Source organism: Parus major, chromosome 7 (assembly GCF_001522545.3).
Source record: "Parus major isolate Abel chromosome 7, Parus_major1.1, whole genome shotgun sequence".
Taxonomy (NCBI): Eukaryota; Metazoa; Chordata; class Aves; order Passeriformes; family Paridae; genus Parus; species Parus major.
Genome location: NC_031776.1, coordinates 2,763,133 through 2,777,587, shown reverse-complemented (window position 1 = coordinate 2,777,587; position 14,455 = coordinate 2,763,133). Strand labels below are relative to the sequence as shown.

Below are 14,455 nucleotides of genomic sequence, written 5' to 3'. Positions count from 1 at the left end.
GGTGCAAGGACACCGTGGGTGGGTGGCAGTGGTGCTGTGTGTGACAGGGGTGGAGCTGTGCTGCCTGTGGCAGGTTCCTGTAGGAACAGGAGAGGCTGGGACAGTGCCATCCATCACATAATTCCCTGTTGTGCAAGGTGCTCTGCTGTCCACAAACATCAGCATCCATTTCCTTCCACCCCTCGGCCCACCCCACGGCTTTCAGCTGCCTTGCTTCGTGCTCTGGCTTTGCACAGGTGCCTTCAGCTGTCAGGGCAGGTCACCAGTCCCAGTACCAGGGCACTGCTCCCACAGCACAGGCTGCAAAAGAGCTTGGTTGGTGCAGGGGTTCCTTTCTTGCTCTCCTTGTTCATGTTTTGAAAACCCTTCTGCAGTGCTGATCAGAATTACTGCCCAAGACTGAAGAGCTTAGGCTTGGTCATGAGCAAATAAAAGCCTGGTGGGATTGAGGAGAGGATGTTGCTTTCTTGGCTGTAGCTGGGGGGGTTGGCATGGGTCAGTTCTCTGCAGCTCTGGCCATGTTGATGCAGGTCAAGGAAAGAGGAGATGCCCATGGGAACCTACCAGCACTTTGTAGTGGGAGGTGGGCTCCAGGATGTCCATGTTCCACTTGTACCCAATTATAATCCCCTCAAGGAACTCACTGAGGAGTTCAAAGAAAAAGGAGTCATTACAGACCAGTACCACAATTGATGTAAACTGTTTTAACTCATTTTACATCAGCTAAGCCACAACCTGTCCTGGTTACAAATGTCTTGTGCCAGGTAGTGCTGGCAGGGAAGCAGTTTGTTAGAATAAATGGAGCAGAAGCTGATGGTCCAAAAAAAGGAGTGTTGGTGTCCTGCCCAGGGATCTGTTGAGAGCAGTGGGTCTGTGTGAAGATGAGCACACAAAGTTCTCCCCAGGCTGTCAAAGTTCCGACTTTTTTTCCACTGCAGCTGCCTGGAAGTACTTGAAGAAGATGGGAATATGTTGGTCAGAAGATGCTGACTCACTGAAACCTCCCTGGGAAAAGGGCCAATTACAGCAAACTCGCTGTTTGTACGTTAAAAAGGTTTGGGAAAAAACTGGAAGTGATGAGATGACCCATTTAATGCTTTCAGAACAAACTCTGGGAGGATAAAGGGGGTGACATGGTTTTAGATCTAGATCTTTATTTTGTACTTTGGAATATTTCAGTGAGGAAGACAGAAACGAAGGGGCTTTTTGCCCTGTTGATTTCTTCACACAGCCTGCTCTGATTTTTACTGAAAGCAGAAAGTGTTTGTACCTTTGACTTTCCCTCCCCAGGTGAGTGGGAGAGGAACAGGAGAAACAGCTCTGACTGTGATGGGAAATGTCCTTCCTGCTCGGATCTCCCTCTCACCTGGGTAAGTAACCAGGTCCAGGATTGACAGAAGCTGACAAGAAAAATGGAAAGGGACTATTTACAAGTGTAAATTGGAGTGACAGGACAAGGGGGAATGGCTTCACACTGACAGAGAGTAGGTTCAGACCTCTGGAAGAAATTCTTCCCTGTGAGGGTGGTGAGGCCCTGGCACAGACTGCCCAGAGAAGTCGTGGCTGCCCCATCCCTGGAAGCTCTCACCACGTACAGACAGGGCTACAACACCCAGGCAGTGACTGATGCCCCCTAACACCCACCTGTGCTACAAGGAAAGCAGCAAGAGGGAATTTCTGGTTACTTTTCAAGCTGTGCCAAACAAAAAAGAAATGTATTATTACAGGCAACTTCAAACTGCAATTATTAAATTGTAAATTAAATGGGAAACTGTGATAAAAAATGAAAACCTGCCCCTGATAGTAACAATTAGATATATTTGCTGTGTTTTACACAGAAACCACTTTTTGTCTTGGCTACATCATGCCCCCTCAGAGAGTAAATTCTGTGATCCAGTTCCTCAGGCTGGTATCCTGGATGCCTTGCTCCTAGGGAAACATCCATGTTTTGTGTGCAGCTGAGGATCTGCCCCCTCTTTCATTCAACCTAACAGCTTGACAGTGAAGGTTTCACATGCAAAAAAAAGAATCAGGGCAATTCCTGTGCCTCTATAAGCCCCTCCTTGGACAGTTCCACCCAGACTTGAGAGACAGCCCTGCCCAAATGGTTATTTGGTTTCCTAGTTGGAGCAGCCCCTGAAATAAAGGTGCCTACTTTTATGTATGGATTTAGCCTAACTCATATCTATGGCTCTAAAGGCTAGAGGAGAGCTGCTGAAAGAGGAGTGGTCTCCACAGAAGGCATTACAAGCCCCCAGCAAGTAACACCCAGGACTTTCCTCGCTCCTCTGTTGTGTGCAGAGCATTTTTACAGTTGGCACTGCCCCTTCTCCTGTGCTTGTTCTGTCCCTCTCAGGGAAGTGCTGCCTGTGCTCTCCCCCTTGGCTTCATGTGCCCAAGCTCCTGTTCTAGCCAGGGGTTAAAGTAGCCAGACATGAGAGGAGAGCATCAGCTGATGAAGAGCAGTGGCTTGGCAGGTTCTCACGGGGTGCTGACAGGCACCATCAGACTGCCCAGGCTGGGCTCTTCCACCCATGGATGCACCAGAGTTCCAAAGCCCCGCCTGAAAGCTTTTCCTTGCTGGAATAGGGGTTGTCAGATGTGAAGCTGAGGCTCAAAGTACATCAAGAAAATGTGTGGGTTTTGTTCTCCTGACTGCAGTTTGGGCACAGCGTGCCCTGGTAGGGGAAGTGTTGGCACAGGGAAGTCTGCAGTAACCCAGGGATTGCATGGGCTCATTGAATGTTGGCTCTGAGGTGGGACCAACCCAATGGTTCTCATCTCTGTGTGCATTAATAGGTCACAGCCATTACAGGGGGGTCAGCAAGACATCACTGACTTCCTGTTTTCCACTAATCTGTTGGGCACAAATAATTCAATCAAATCCCCCACGTAAACTCATCATGTCACAAACAGTGGTCATGCACTACCCCAGCCTGTCACTTGCCAACTTACCCATCACTTTGGCTGGGGAGATAAAAAAGTGGGTTGAAGGTGTGTTTTTCTTCATCTCTCTCCCTGATTTGCTGCTGAAGTGCATCAGCTGGGCAGAACAAAAATGAGGGCAGTTTTGGTGGAGCCGATTGCCAGAGGGACCCTCAATTTGGTGCAGTACAGCCAGGTGAGGGTGCAAGGACACCGTGGGTGGGTGGCAGTGAGGTGGAAGTGGCAGGGGCACCTGGCAGCACCAGGTAGGAATCCTGACAAATGCCATGGGCACAGCATTCCAGAAATGTGTCCCACGTGCTGCAGTGTCTCGTCGTGCACTTCACCACACGGTTTCTGCATTTCTCAGCTGGATCAGGCTGCTGTGTCGAGAATTTCAGCAGTGCGCCCCAGGAGGGGATCTCTGGGGCAGGGCAACATCCATCAGCACACACAGATCATCACAGAATGGTCTGGGTTGGAAGCATCCTTAAAAATCATCCAGTTCCATCCCCTGCCATGGGCAGGGATGCAGTAGCAATGTGCCACATTGCTGCTTTGACTTAAGGCAGGCAGGCAGGCAGGCCACGTGTTAGCGGTAACATTTTCCTCCTTCTAGCGTCTCCAATCTGTGCCAGACATGTATTTGTGCCCCTCAAGCCATCCTGCCCCTAACATTTCACAAGACCTGGCCTAATTTTTCTCGAAAAATTTGCCAGCTGAGAAATAAATAAAGATGAGAGAGTTTATTCCCTGAGTTTGGCAATCACTTCATGGCCCAGGGAGGAAGGATGCAAAGTAAGAATCAGGGAGGGGACCTGTCTCAGAGGCACTGGGGCAATGCTGTCATCAAAACACATTTCTGTGGCTTTCTTCTGGGGCTAAAACTCTGAGACAGAAAGAAACCAACAGCGTGACTTCTGCCACTGGCAGGTTTTCCTCTTCCAAGGCCAGCTGTGGTTATGTTTGGAGGGCTTTGCTCTGTGTGGCAGTTTTGGCTATTGATGCCACAGGTACAAGGGACCATCTGGAAATCTGCTGCCAGCTTTAGCAGGTGCTAACAGGGAGTTCTGTTTGCTGGGCCCACGTTTGTTTGCTGGCTGCAGCAGCTCTGTGTTCAGCACATTTGGGATCCCCCCTGTACCCCAACAAGGCAGACTCTGGATCCAACCCCGTGTCAGGGCACACACAAAGCCTCCAAGCCTCCCCAGGAATTCCCACCCTCTTTCACTTGCAGGATATGGAGTGGTTCTAGCTTTTGGGGTGTTGGTTTTCCCATCTTTTTTCACCTCCTGTGGCTGTTGAGCACAGCTTTTGTTTTATGTGTTCAGGAGTACAGGAGTGTGTTTCATTTTCCAGATTAGAATATGCTCAGAGGTATAATCAGGTCCTTCCACAGTATTTAATTATCCATAATTAAAGGCATCTACACAAAGCAGCAGATTTTCAAAGACTATTCCTGTGTTACATTGCTAATGAATTAAGTAATTAATTGGCATTGAAAAAATACAATAGGAAACATCAATCTTTTAAAGTAAAGCATTTTTTAGGGGTTTTACAAAATCATTAACTCATATCGGGTCAGTAGCTGTTCTAATGTCTAAATCCCCCTTCTGGCTTTAAAAAAAAATTCTAAGGCAGAAAATGAATGCAGGAAAAACAAGGCAGGGAATACTAGCTGAGGAGTGTGGGAATACTCAGAAATGGGGAATTTTTGGAAGTCATTGTCCATCATTTTGCCACCCTGTCCCACAGTTCCTTCCCTCTGCCAGGAAGACGTGAACCAATTCCCATCACACTTGAGAAGGCAGTTTGCAGCCTCAAACCTTCCTGTGGCTGCAAGTCAAATACAGTTTTCTGCTGGGTTTAGTTTGAATATCCTGCATCCCCTGATGAGTCCCCAGTGCCTCTGTGCCTCAGTTTACCCAGTGCACTTCCCTGTCCCACGGGAATGTGGGAGGATAATGAGTTGTGAGCCGTTCAGATCCTGTGGTGCCACTGAGACCAGAGGGTGAGCAAGAATTTCATCCAGGAATTAAGTAATAAAAACAGACTGCAGAGAAGGGTAACAAAGCATTTGGGAAGTTTGGGCAGGAGGGATGCAGAATCACCATCATTTTTCCACAGCCTTTCATCATTCCCAGCTGCTACCTCACAGAATAACTGTTCTGTCCCAGCACATCAACACAATTTCACACCTGCCAGAGTATAAAGGCCACATGCACTGTGGTTATGGCTTTTGTGGTGACATCCAGAGTTATGGGCAAAGGAAAGAACCTTGCTTTTTTCATTGGGTGATTTCATTAAATGCAATTGTTCCCATGCTAAACCAACACCGCTCATTTTGCTTCTTGCACGGCACCATCGGAAAGCATCCTGGAAATGTCATGGATACTGTTAAACTCAGGTAGTGGAAGAGCATGGGAAGAGCAAAACCTGGGACAAAACATGGATTACAGCTGCTTCTGTAGCTACTGCAGAAATCAAGACAGGTCAAAGCAAAAGTGTGTAGGGGGCTGTTTATTCCAGAAGCACCAACCTCTGCTTGTTTCTTCTGTCCATCAGGCCGAGGTGTGCCCGGCCTTGCAGTGCCTTGGTCTCCCCTTGTGTGTCCTCAAGATCTATCCACTCCTCCTGCCCTTCCCCTTCCATTCCCTCCTCCTCCTGTTTCCTCAGGAGGTGCAGATTTTGGCACAGCAGTGCCGTGTCCTGTCTCTCTAACACCAGGTTTAATGGTTGGGGTGGGGTCAGGGAAGATGTTTTCCTCATTTTCCTTTTCTGTGCCACAGGCAGGTAATTAAATCCCCCCACATAAACTAAGAAATATTGTTCCTGCCATTGTGGTTATTCCATTTCTACAGATAATCAATCACTTGTATGGATTTGCATAGAAATGGGAGCTTTGCCACTGCAGCCCATCCTAAATTTATAGGGATGAAAACAGGCAGATCCAAAGGCTGATACTGTTAAACAGCCCCCAGAAGATGCATCCTTTGACTGGAGGGGGAACCTTTGCTGACTTTAACTTCTAACATTAAATTCCCCTTTCACGTGGGTCTTCTACCTGCCCATGGCCATCATTTCTGTGTCCATCATCACAGAGGCCAGGAGGCTGGGGACAGTGGTGGAGACTGTGGAGGCCAGGGAGCTGGGAATGGTGGTAAAGGAGATGGCTCATGCTCCAAGTCAGCAGCAGAAAACCCAAAACTCAAACACAAGCCAAGAGCAGGAAGAAATGGTTTCCACAGCAGCTCCTTCCTTACCTGGAAAGTTTTATCTTTGCTTTGAAATCCCATTTCTAACACAAGCCCACACTCAAAACCACCATCAGAAAAACCTGTCACCAGGTGGGAAATGCAAGTGAGACCGTGCTGGTGCCCTCCAAGCATCGCATTCATGCCATGATGGCAGAAGAGCCTGAGGGCATTTTCCATCAATTGTCCCCATCCCACAGGGTTCTGGACTGCAGTGGTGCTGTTTTCCAGACAGGAGCTGGAGGCTGATCCCAAGCACGTGGTTCCCCCCAGCTCAGGAAACTCCTGTTGTGCTGGGGTGGCTTTGCAGCACGCTCCACTGCTAAAGGAACAACTCAGACAAATGTATAGCAATCCTGCCTCTTCCCTCCTACATTTTTTTTCTCCTGTTTGATAGAAAATGAGCCCAGTCATAGTTTCAATTTCATTTATGAGTGATCTGAAAAAATCCCCTCACCCCATAAAACATTGCACGGTTGTAGTGACCAAGTTAGATTCAATTCTGGCTTTATATTGAGTTGACATGAAGCCAGCTCTCTTCCATACATCATCTGTGATTGCAGTTAAGCATGAAATACTGTTTTAATTCTTACACCAAATGTGGGATTTTTTTTCTGAAGAAAAAAAGACATAAAAATGTTAAAGTGGGCCATAAAAATCATTATATTTTCACATGAAGCGCAACCAAGAGGCGAATAAGTTGCGTAAAAGCTCACAAGACCCAGGGGGAAAGTCCTGCTTGTTACTCTCTTACTGTTAACCTTTGCCTTTGAGTGGAGACACCTGGGCAGGGACCACAGGCCTGGTGCTTTGGCATCCAGGGGCTCTCTGGGCCCTTATTTCCCTAGATCAGGGTGTCCTCTCACACCTGCATGGACCAGGAGCTGTGGCTGCCTGTGGGAGCTGCTGCTCCCTGCCAGTGTCCCAGTGTCCCTGGGAGCTGCCCAGACCACTGCAGGATGAACATCCAGCCAAGCCCTGGGATGAGTTTGCTTCTTGGCATCCCAGTTCCTTCCTTGGGAAGTATTGGCTACAAGGGCACAGTCACTGGGACATGCATTGTTCCTGGCACCTGAGCCAGTGAGGTGAGGGCAGCACAAACACCACAGCACAATATGCATGCATTTGTATTTGTTTTTTTCCTTCACTTAAAGGTTTAGTGTCTGGAAAGTCCAACTTTTCCTCTCTTTGGCTGTTGATTTTACTGGTAACATTGTTAGCTGATGCAATAGTTTAATGGTAGTTCTATTAATTGATTTCCTTTAAATTAATCTATTTGATACCAACTCAAAAAACCCCACCTCACCTCATGCTATGACTGAACCATTAAAAACATGAATATGCCTTCAGTGCTGTTGGAATTCATTTTGGGAAGTATATATTTGGACAACTAAGCCTATTACTTATATGAAAGGTTAAAATTACCTCAGAGTAGCTTTCATTGCCCACAATTACAACCTACCTGTTTTTTTAAAAAAAAATAAAAATAAAAAAAAATATATAGTATTCTCCCAAAGCTTTATGCTGTCTGCAAAAAAATTTTTAAGAGCTAATCCTGTTTGTTTTCTCAGGTAAAGTTGAAATACACATTTCTCCCTTATTAGGTGGTTACTGCTGGCTTTGAGGTGTTACAGTTTTCCTTCTCCAGCCCAGAGTGTGCACAATAAAGCCTGGTTCAGAAAATCTGCTTTGGATGCACAGCTCCTGCCCATGCAATGCTGGGCCCTTTGCCTTTGCAGGTTTTTTTACCATACACTAAATTTTTCAGTGCTGATCAAGGTATTTGCACACATAGATCCTTTTCAAGTGAAGAGGAATTTGGTATATAAATCCCATAGGTGACTTTGAAAACGCCAACCTGCATTTTACACTAAAAGGAGGGGGGAAAACCCTGGATGTACAGATGTGTCTGAAGCACTGGGAGTTGCTCTTCTGCTGTCTGGGAGCTGATCCATGTGCTGGCTCCTCCAGCCAGGTGAAACCTCCTCAGTTTCACTCCAGGGGTGCCCCTGTTGGGGTGTATGAGTCAGCAGAGTGAATAAGGTTATATAATAAAGGGTTATGAATTTGATGCCTATTAATTTGCACTGCAGCAATGCCTAACCCTGCTGGCAGCATTCCCTAACCCATAACTGGGCTAGAAACCCAGTCAAACGGGCAGACTGGGGCTGGAGGCTTTGCAGGGAGCTCCAAGTGCACTTGGATATGCTCCCAGCTTTGATTTTGGTGCACTTGGGATCAGAAACAGAGGGGCTGTGTGCACAGGATTGAGGGAAATGTCCATATGGGGAGGCAGCTGTGGGTGCCTCACTAAAGCAGTGGGAAGTGTACTCCTTGCATTATTTTCTTTGGTGTGCCCAGATCGTGAGCTTTGCTCCACCATCTCCAAGCTGCCCTCCTCGAGTGAGCTGTGCCAAAGGTCTGACCCAGAGCTCTGCTGCCCTGGCACAGGCAGTGCCCAGAGAAGCACAGGTTGGACATGACCATCCAGAAACCATCAGACACTGGAAGCTGTGACTGCTCCTTCCCTGGAAGTGTCCATGGTCAGGCTGGCCGGGGCTTGGAGCAGCCTGGTCCAGCAGAGCTATCCCTGCCCATGGCAGAGGGTAGAGGTGGATGAGCTTTAAGGTCCTTTCCAACCCAAACCATTCTGGGATTCTGTGCTCAGCCTTGGGCTTGGTCCCCTGCTGTCCAGCTCATCCCACAAGCACAGCAGATGAAGAGTGCAGTGGAGCTCCACCATTTTCAGCTGGTGCATTTTAGCTGTGGAAGGGACACTGTCTTCATTTGTCTTGGTGAGGGATGGTGTCCAGCATGTCCGTGGAGATGGGAGCCCATGGACGCCACCGCTGCCAAACAGACGCCTTTTAAATTGCACCCATAGATCTTCCCTGCACCGAAACGTCCCTGCTCCAGTATTTAGTGATGCCTGAAGTTACGTCTCCACATCAAATTAAGTAACTGTGCTATCAATAAGGAGGAGTAATGTGGTGTATTCCCTTCTGGATGTCTCCCTGTCCCTCATTTGTTTGCTGCTGCTGATTAAGATGGATAACGAGCCATCAGTATTTTTCTAACTGCAGTGCAAAGCAGTGAGGCCTAAATCAGTCTCTGTCACTGGGTGCCAGCTCACAATTTAGGGAACCTGAGCAGGGCCCCTGCATTCACTGGGCTCCAAGGCAGCAGATACTTGGGACTGTGTGAGCAAAGCCTGGATGATGCGACCATCTCGGTGTGTGGAGAGGCAGGAGGGGATGTGGGGCCACCAGGAGGTCCCTTTCAGGCATCTTCAGGCACCCAGTAATGTGAATTATGGCTGGAAAAATCTCTCCTGTAAATAGGCAGCACTTGGGAAGGGCTGTTAACACTGTCTTGTGAGTAGTGAAAAATGCAGGAAGGATGGAAAAGAGCTGCAGATCAGCTTCAGAGGAGAGTAATTCTTTGGGGCAGTGGTGTGCACGATTGAAAGCTCATGGATGTCTGGAAGGTACCTCCAGATGACTCCAGGAGCTGTTAGCCAGAGCCAGCAGGGTTTGACAACAAATGAAAACAGAAAAGGCTCTGATTTTGAAACATTTTACAGAACAGAGTGAAACTGAGAGCATTTATTGGAGGTGCCATCTCTCCCTGGGTGTCTGGACAGGGCAGCAGAGGGAGAGTGAAGCTTCCATCTTGGGGTCACCTCGAGGAGGAGACACTTCTTACCACAGCTGGGAGCCACGGAGAGACAGGACAAGGGGGAATGGGGTTAAACTGACAGAGGCCAAAACTTCCTTTTGGGATTTTAAAATATCAACAACAATCCAAAAACGGGGAATAGAGCAATTCCTGAGCTTTTGAATGGCTTGGAAGGGTGCTGGGGCCACCACTGGCTCACTGGAGGGAGGTTTAATTTGTGGCACTCAGGCTGGCATGGGTTGGTAGGTTCAGTTCTTAGAGCCTCCTGAAAATGGAGCAGAATACAGATTTTATTGAGGGGGCAGATGATGCATTGATGCAGTCTGTGCATCACAGGAGAGCTCACTGCTGCCTGAGAGCGTGAGCAGGCTGAGAAGAGGCTTCCAGGCTTGATGGTGATCGGGATGATGACCTGAAGCAGTTCCATTTCCACCCTGCAGGAGTCTCTGTGCAGGTTGAGTGGTTGGGTGACAATGGATTTTGGAGTCCAGGGGGTTCTTTTCTCCTGGTGTTTGTACTGGGAGGAGCTGTGTCCTCTGTAGCCTGAAGGACATGGCCATCTCCTGCAGGAGCAGGGATCAGAGCCAGGTGTTACTGGGGTGGGAACTCACTGCCCCACATCCTGGGATCATGGCAGCCCTGTTCCCAGTGCACCCTCAGGCTTCAGCCATGCTCCAAGCCAGGATCTCCAGCTCTGGCCTCCTTCTAACACAAGAAAGCTCAAGGGTTGTTTTCTTTGGGTGGGGTTTTCAGCTGCCCCTGCAGAGAATCACCAAATTTAATTTTCAGCAAGGCAAAGCTCAGCATCACCAGCTGATTTCTTTATGTCTCACCTCCGGCTTTGCCCACTGCCCCCTCCTTCCCTGAGAGAGAGGGATTGGCACTCTCCATACCAGGCAGTGGAAACAAGACTTCTTCCCTCCCCAACTCCTTTATTAAAGCAGCAAATTGAGCTCTTTTCTTGCAATCTGAAGTGATCACATAAATAGCATTGGCAGAGCTAAATGAACATTTGAAAAGATCCTGCAGGATCAGCAGAGAGGAGTGGTGTTAACCTCCAGAAACTGAGGCCATCATTAAAAACAAGATGCTGCTTTTCCTTCCCTTCTGAGCACAGAGTTCAGCCCGGACATGGAAAAAGTCCCAAGATGCAGGCAAGAGCAATTTCTTTTGTCTGTGACAGAGCCTGAGGATTCTGCTGTGATTTTCCTCTTTTTCTGTTGGAGATCCATGAGCATCCTTGTGTGGATTCCAAGTGTCATCCTCATTTGGTCTGCTTTGAAAGGAGTTGTTTCAGCACCGGACACCAGTGCTGGAGACTGCACGGCTTGTGGTGTGGGATGGTCACGGTGAAGCCTGGGAGAAGCCTGGGAGAAGCCTGGGAGAAGCCTGGGAGAAGCCTGGGAGAAGCCTGTTTTGTGGAGACATGCAGAGGAAAACCTGCCTTCACACTGCCAACAGCAAACCCCCATGCCCAGTTGTGTTAATGGTTGAGCTCCAAAAGCAAAGTCATCGAGCTTCATTCAGCTGCGTGAGCGTCCAGGGGGATGTTTCAGGATGTATCCATTCCTAAATACTGTCAGGAAACACCAGTTTTCCATTTATCCCTTGCAACTTCAATTGTGGGGCACACCACTTGGGACCCTGAGGGATGGCTGCTGAATTGAGCTGCTATTTAACAGCTGTCTTAACGAGGCAGATAAGCAAAGCCATCAGCACCTCTCTCCTTGATGGAATCCATTGACTGAATAAGCTAAAATCTCTTGGAGTAAGTTTTATTGTTTCCTAAAGGGATGGGGAGGCTCTCAAAGAACATATTTTACTGAGGGGAAACTACCACTCTTGCTGGAAGCAGAGGTTGTACAATGAGAAGTTCTGGTGGAGATGAGCTTTGTCCGGGATAAGATGCTATTCAGGGCACATCTGAATATCACAGTTGGCCTGAAGTGATCCGTGCTTGCTGTTTGATTAACATTTGATTTCCTTTTATTGCTTCTCTGCACACACAGAGCTAAATTCAGAGCTGCTGAAAGCCAGGGGCAGAGCTGCAGAGTTCAGTAAAACCCATCTGAGGAGTCACAGGGAGCTGGGGGGACACTGCTGTTGGCACCGAGTGGCTCCAAGGCATCAGCTTATGGTGCTGGAGAGAGCCTGGCCCCCGAATTCCCTCCAGAACAGGGTGCAGTGCAGCAGGGTCATCACCCAACTACCTGATCTTCAGCAGATGGTTGCAGAATTTTCCATCATTCTCCCCAAACAACAAACCAAATATGATTTTTTTACATCTCTCCCATCAAACCAGCATCTGAATGTCCCTAATACATCTCCATAAAAATCTTCACAGCTGTTCTAGCAAACAGCCTGGAGTGCTGCAGGCTTTTATGAGTATTAACTATGTTAAGCAAAGCAAATCTTACTATTGCACTGTCTGTGGGAGCAGCAAACTTCTCCCATCAGTCTCCCTGAGCAAGGAAGAAGGGTGATTAGTGTCCTGTTATCATCACAGTCGTGGTTTAAGATGCTTTTACCAAGAGCAGGATGACAGCCCTTGCCCAAAGCAGCTTCTTGTTTTGCTGCTGTTATCATAAGTAACCTGATGTGTTTGACATGTCATCAAATATTTCTGAGTAGTGTCTTCCTTTGAATAATAATTAAAACCCCATACTGCTGTTGTGTGTCATTCTCTGGTTCAGCATTGATTTGGCAGACCTTGGTCTCATCCTGTTCCTCCTCAGCAGCGCTGGGTTGAGGCCCTGAGCTTTTGAAATATTGGGAGGGAAAAAGAATATTAGAGAATTTAAAAGAGTCTCTTGAGCTCTGCTGCAGAGGAAAAAAAAACAAACAGACTTGATTTCTTGCTGTGGACTCTTGGTTGTGGCTTTAAAGGCTGCAGCACCTCCAAGGCCCATGGCACATGCAGATCCCCAGGTGCTGGAGGTTATCTCCACCACTGGCTGCTCTATAAATCCCAAAGGTTCTGGAAAACTCCCTGGTGACTTGTGCCATGGCACAGAAAATTCTGTTTATGGCTGGAGCATATTTTCACCTAACCTGCAGCAGTGCAGGTCCCTCTGAGTGCCTCTTTCTCATGCCTTCACCACGGGTGCCATGCTCGCTGCATCCCAGTTTGGACAAACAGGATCCAGTTTTCCAGTCTGAAGGTGGGAGAAGTTTAAATGGGAAAATAAAAAAATGAAAAAGTGGAGGGGGGGAGGCTGGCTGATAGTGATTGTGCTGTAAAACTGGATTTCAGGCAATGGGGATTTAAGTTGAATTATCACAAATGCAGTGTGGAAATTTTGCCTTCCGTTAGGAATCCATGTCTCTGTAAGGGATGGGGATAGCAGCAGGAGAGAGGGGATGCAATAAAGCTCTGTCCAGCTCACTGTGCTGAGCAAAAGAAGCCATTTCGCTCAGGCAATGCAGAGGGGGCTATTTTGAGAGAGTGCTGGGAAAGAAAAGGCCCAGAGCAGTGGCAGTGTTGGCCCAAATTAAAAGTACTAAAGTCTGTCAGGAGAGAGGCAGAACATCCCACAGGAGGGCAGATGGCAGTGGAGCCCCGGGTCACGTTTGCCTCTATTTTGCTAAAAGCCAAGAAGAAAGAAAACAAACCCAATTGCTGTGATTTTTCCCTCAGTTCAGCCTCTGACTACAGCTCGTTGCTTGGGTGTGCCCAGGTGTCCCTGGCCAGCCCAGGGATGCTGGGTGCTGCTCCAGCCAGGCGTGGTTTGGCAGTCCCTGTGATTTATCCAGCAGGGCTGGCATTTCCCCCCTTTGCCTTACCCAGCCCCTCTGGGGCAGGGGCAGTATCCCATGGATTTTCTGTTAGACACAGAGATGCTTGCCAGCTCCTTCAGGCTCAACAGGTGCCAGGGATCAGAGGGGCAGATCATTAGTGTTTAATTACAGAGGGGCAGATCATTAGCATTTAATTACAGATTTGCAGAGTTGTCCCTTGGCCAGGGCAGGGACGTTGCTGTGCTGCTGTCCCCAGAATAAGGGATCCCTTCTCCAGTGGGGACCTCAGAGGCGCAGGTGATGTTTTTAGCACATCCCCCTCATCCATCTCCTCTTTTCTTCAGTCTGCTTTCTGCTCCTCCCTGTCCTAGGGCATTAGTGAGGGGTATTTACTGATTACTTTATTTCCACATGGCCCCCTGGAGAAGCTCAGAAGGGAGAAGAGACCTGGGGCTGCTGCTGGGAGGAGGAAGGGCAGTCAAGGAAGGGACAGATAAGCAGGATGAAGGAAAATTAAGCTTTTTCCCAGTTTGGCAGCACCACATCAGCCAGTCCCAACACCATCACCCTTGGGTGACCATGATCCCTGCACCACTGGGGTGCCAGAGTCCCATGAGGGAGGTGTTGGGACCCCAGAGTCTGTCTGGGAGGCAAAGCTGACTCACCTGTGAGCGAGCAAACCTGCTGGCTTCCCTCACTGCCAGCCTCCCACCTGTTCCCAGCCTGCAGAATGGGCTGGCAGTGCTGTAAATCCAGAAAAAGCTGTGTCTGGAGACATGTGTGGGTGTGGAGGCAGCACTGGCCTCTCAAATGTGGTGCTTAATAGGCAGGGCAACAAGAGGGAAGATGATCTTTCCCTT

General features: G+C 48.4%; 1 protein-coding gene across 3 annotated transcripts in view; it reads left to right on the top strand.

Moving 5' to 3' along the window:
* Positions 1–14,455, top strand: part of VWC2L (von Willebrand factor C domain containing 2 like) — a 45,509-nt gene that overhangs the window by 26,844 nt on the left and 4,210 nt on the right. Inside the window, exon 4 of one of the 3 annotated variants that reach the window (XM_015634811.3) lies at positions 1,291–1,370. The exons of the other annotated variants lie outside the window; for them this stretch is intronic. Coding sequence (XP_015490297.1) covers positions 1,291–1,370 — 80 coding nt within the window. The remainder of the gene's footprint in view (positions 1–1,290; positions 1,371–14,455) is intronic. 3 annotated transcript variants of the gene reach the window in all.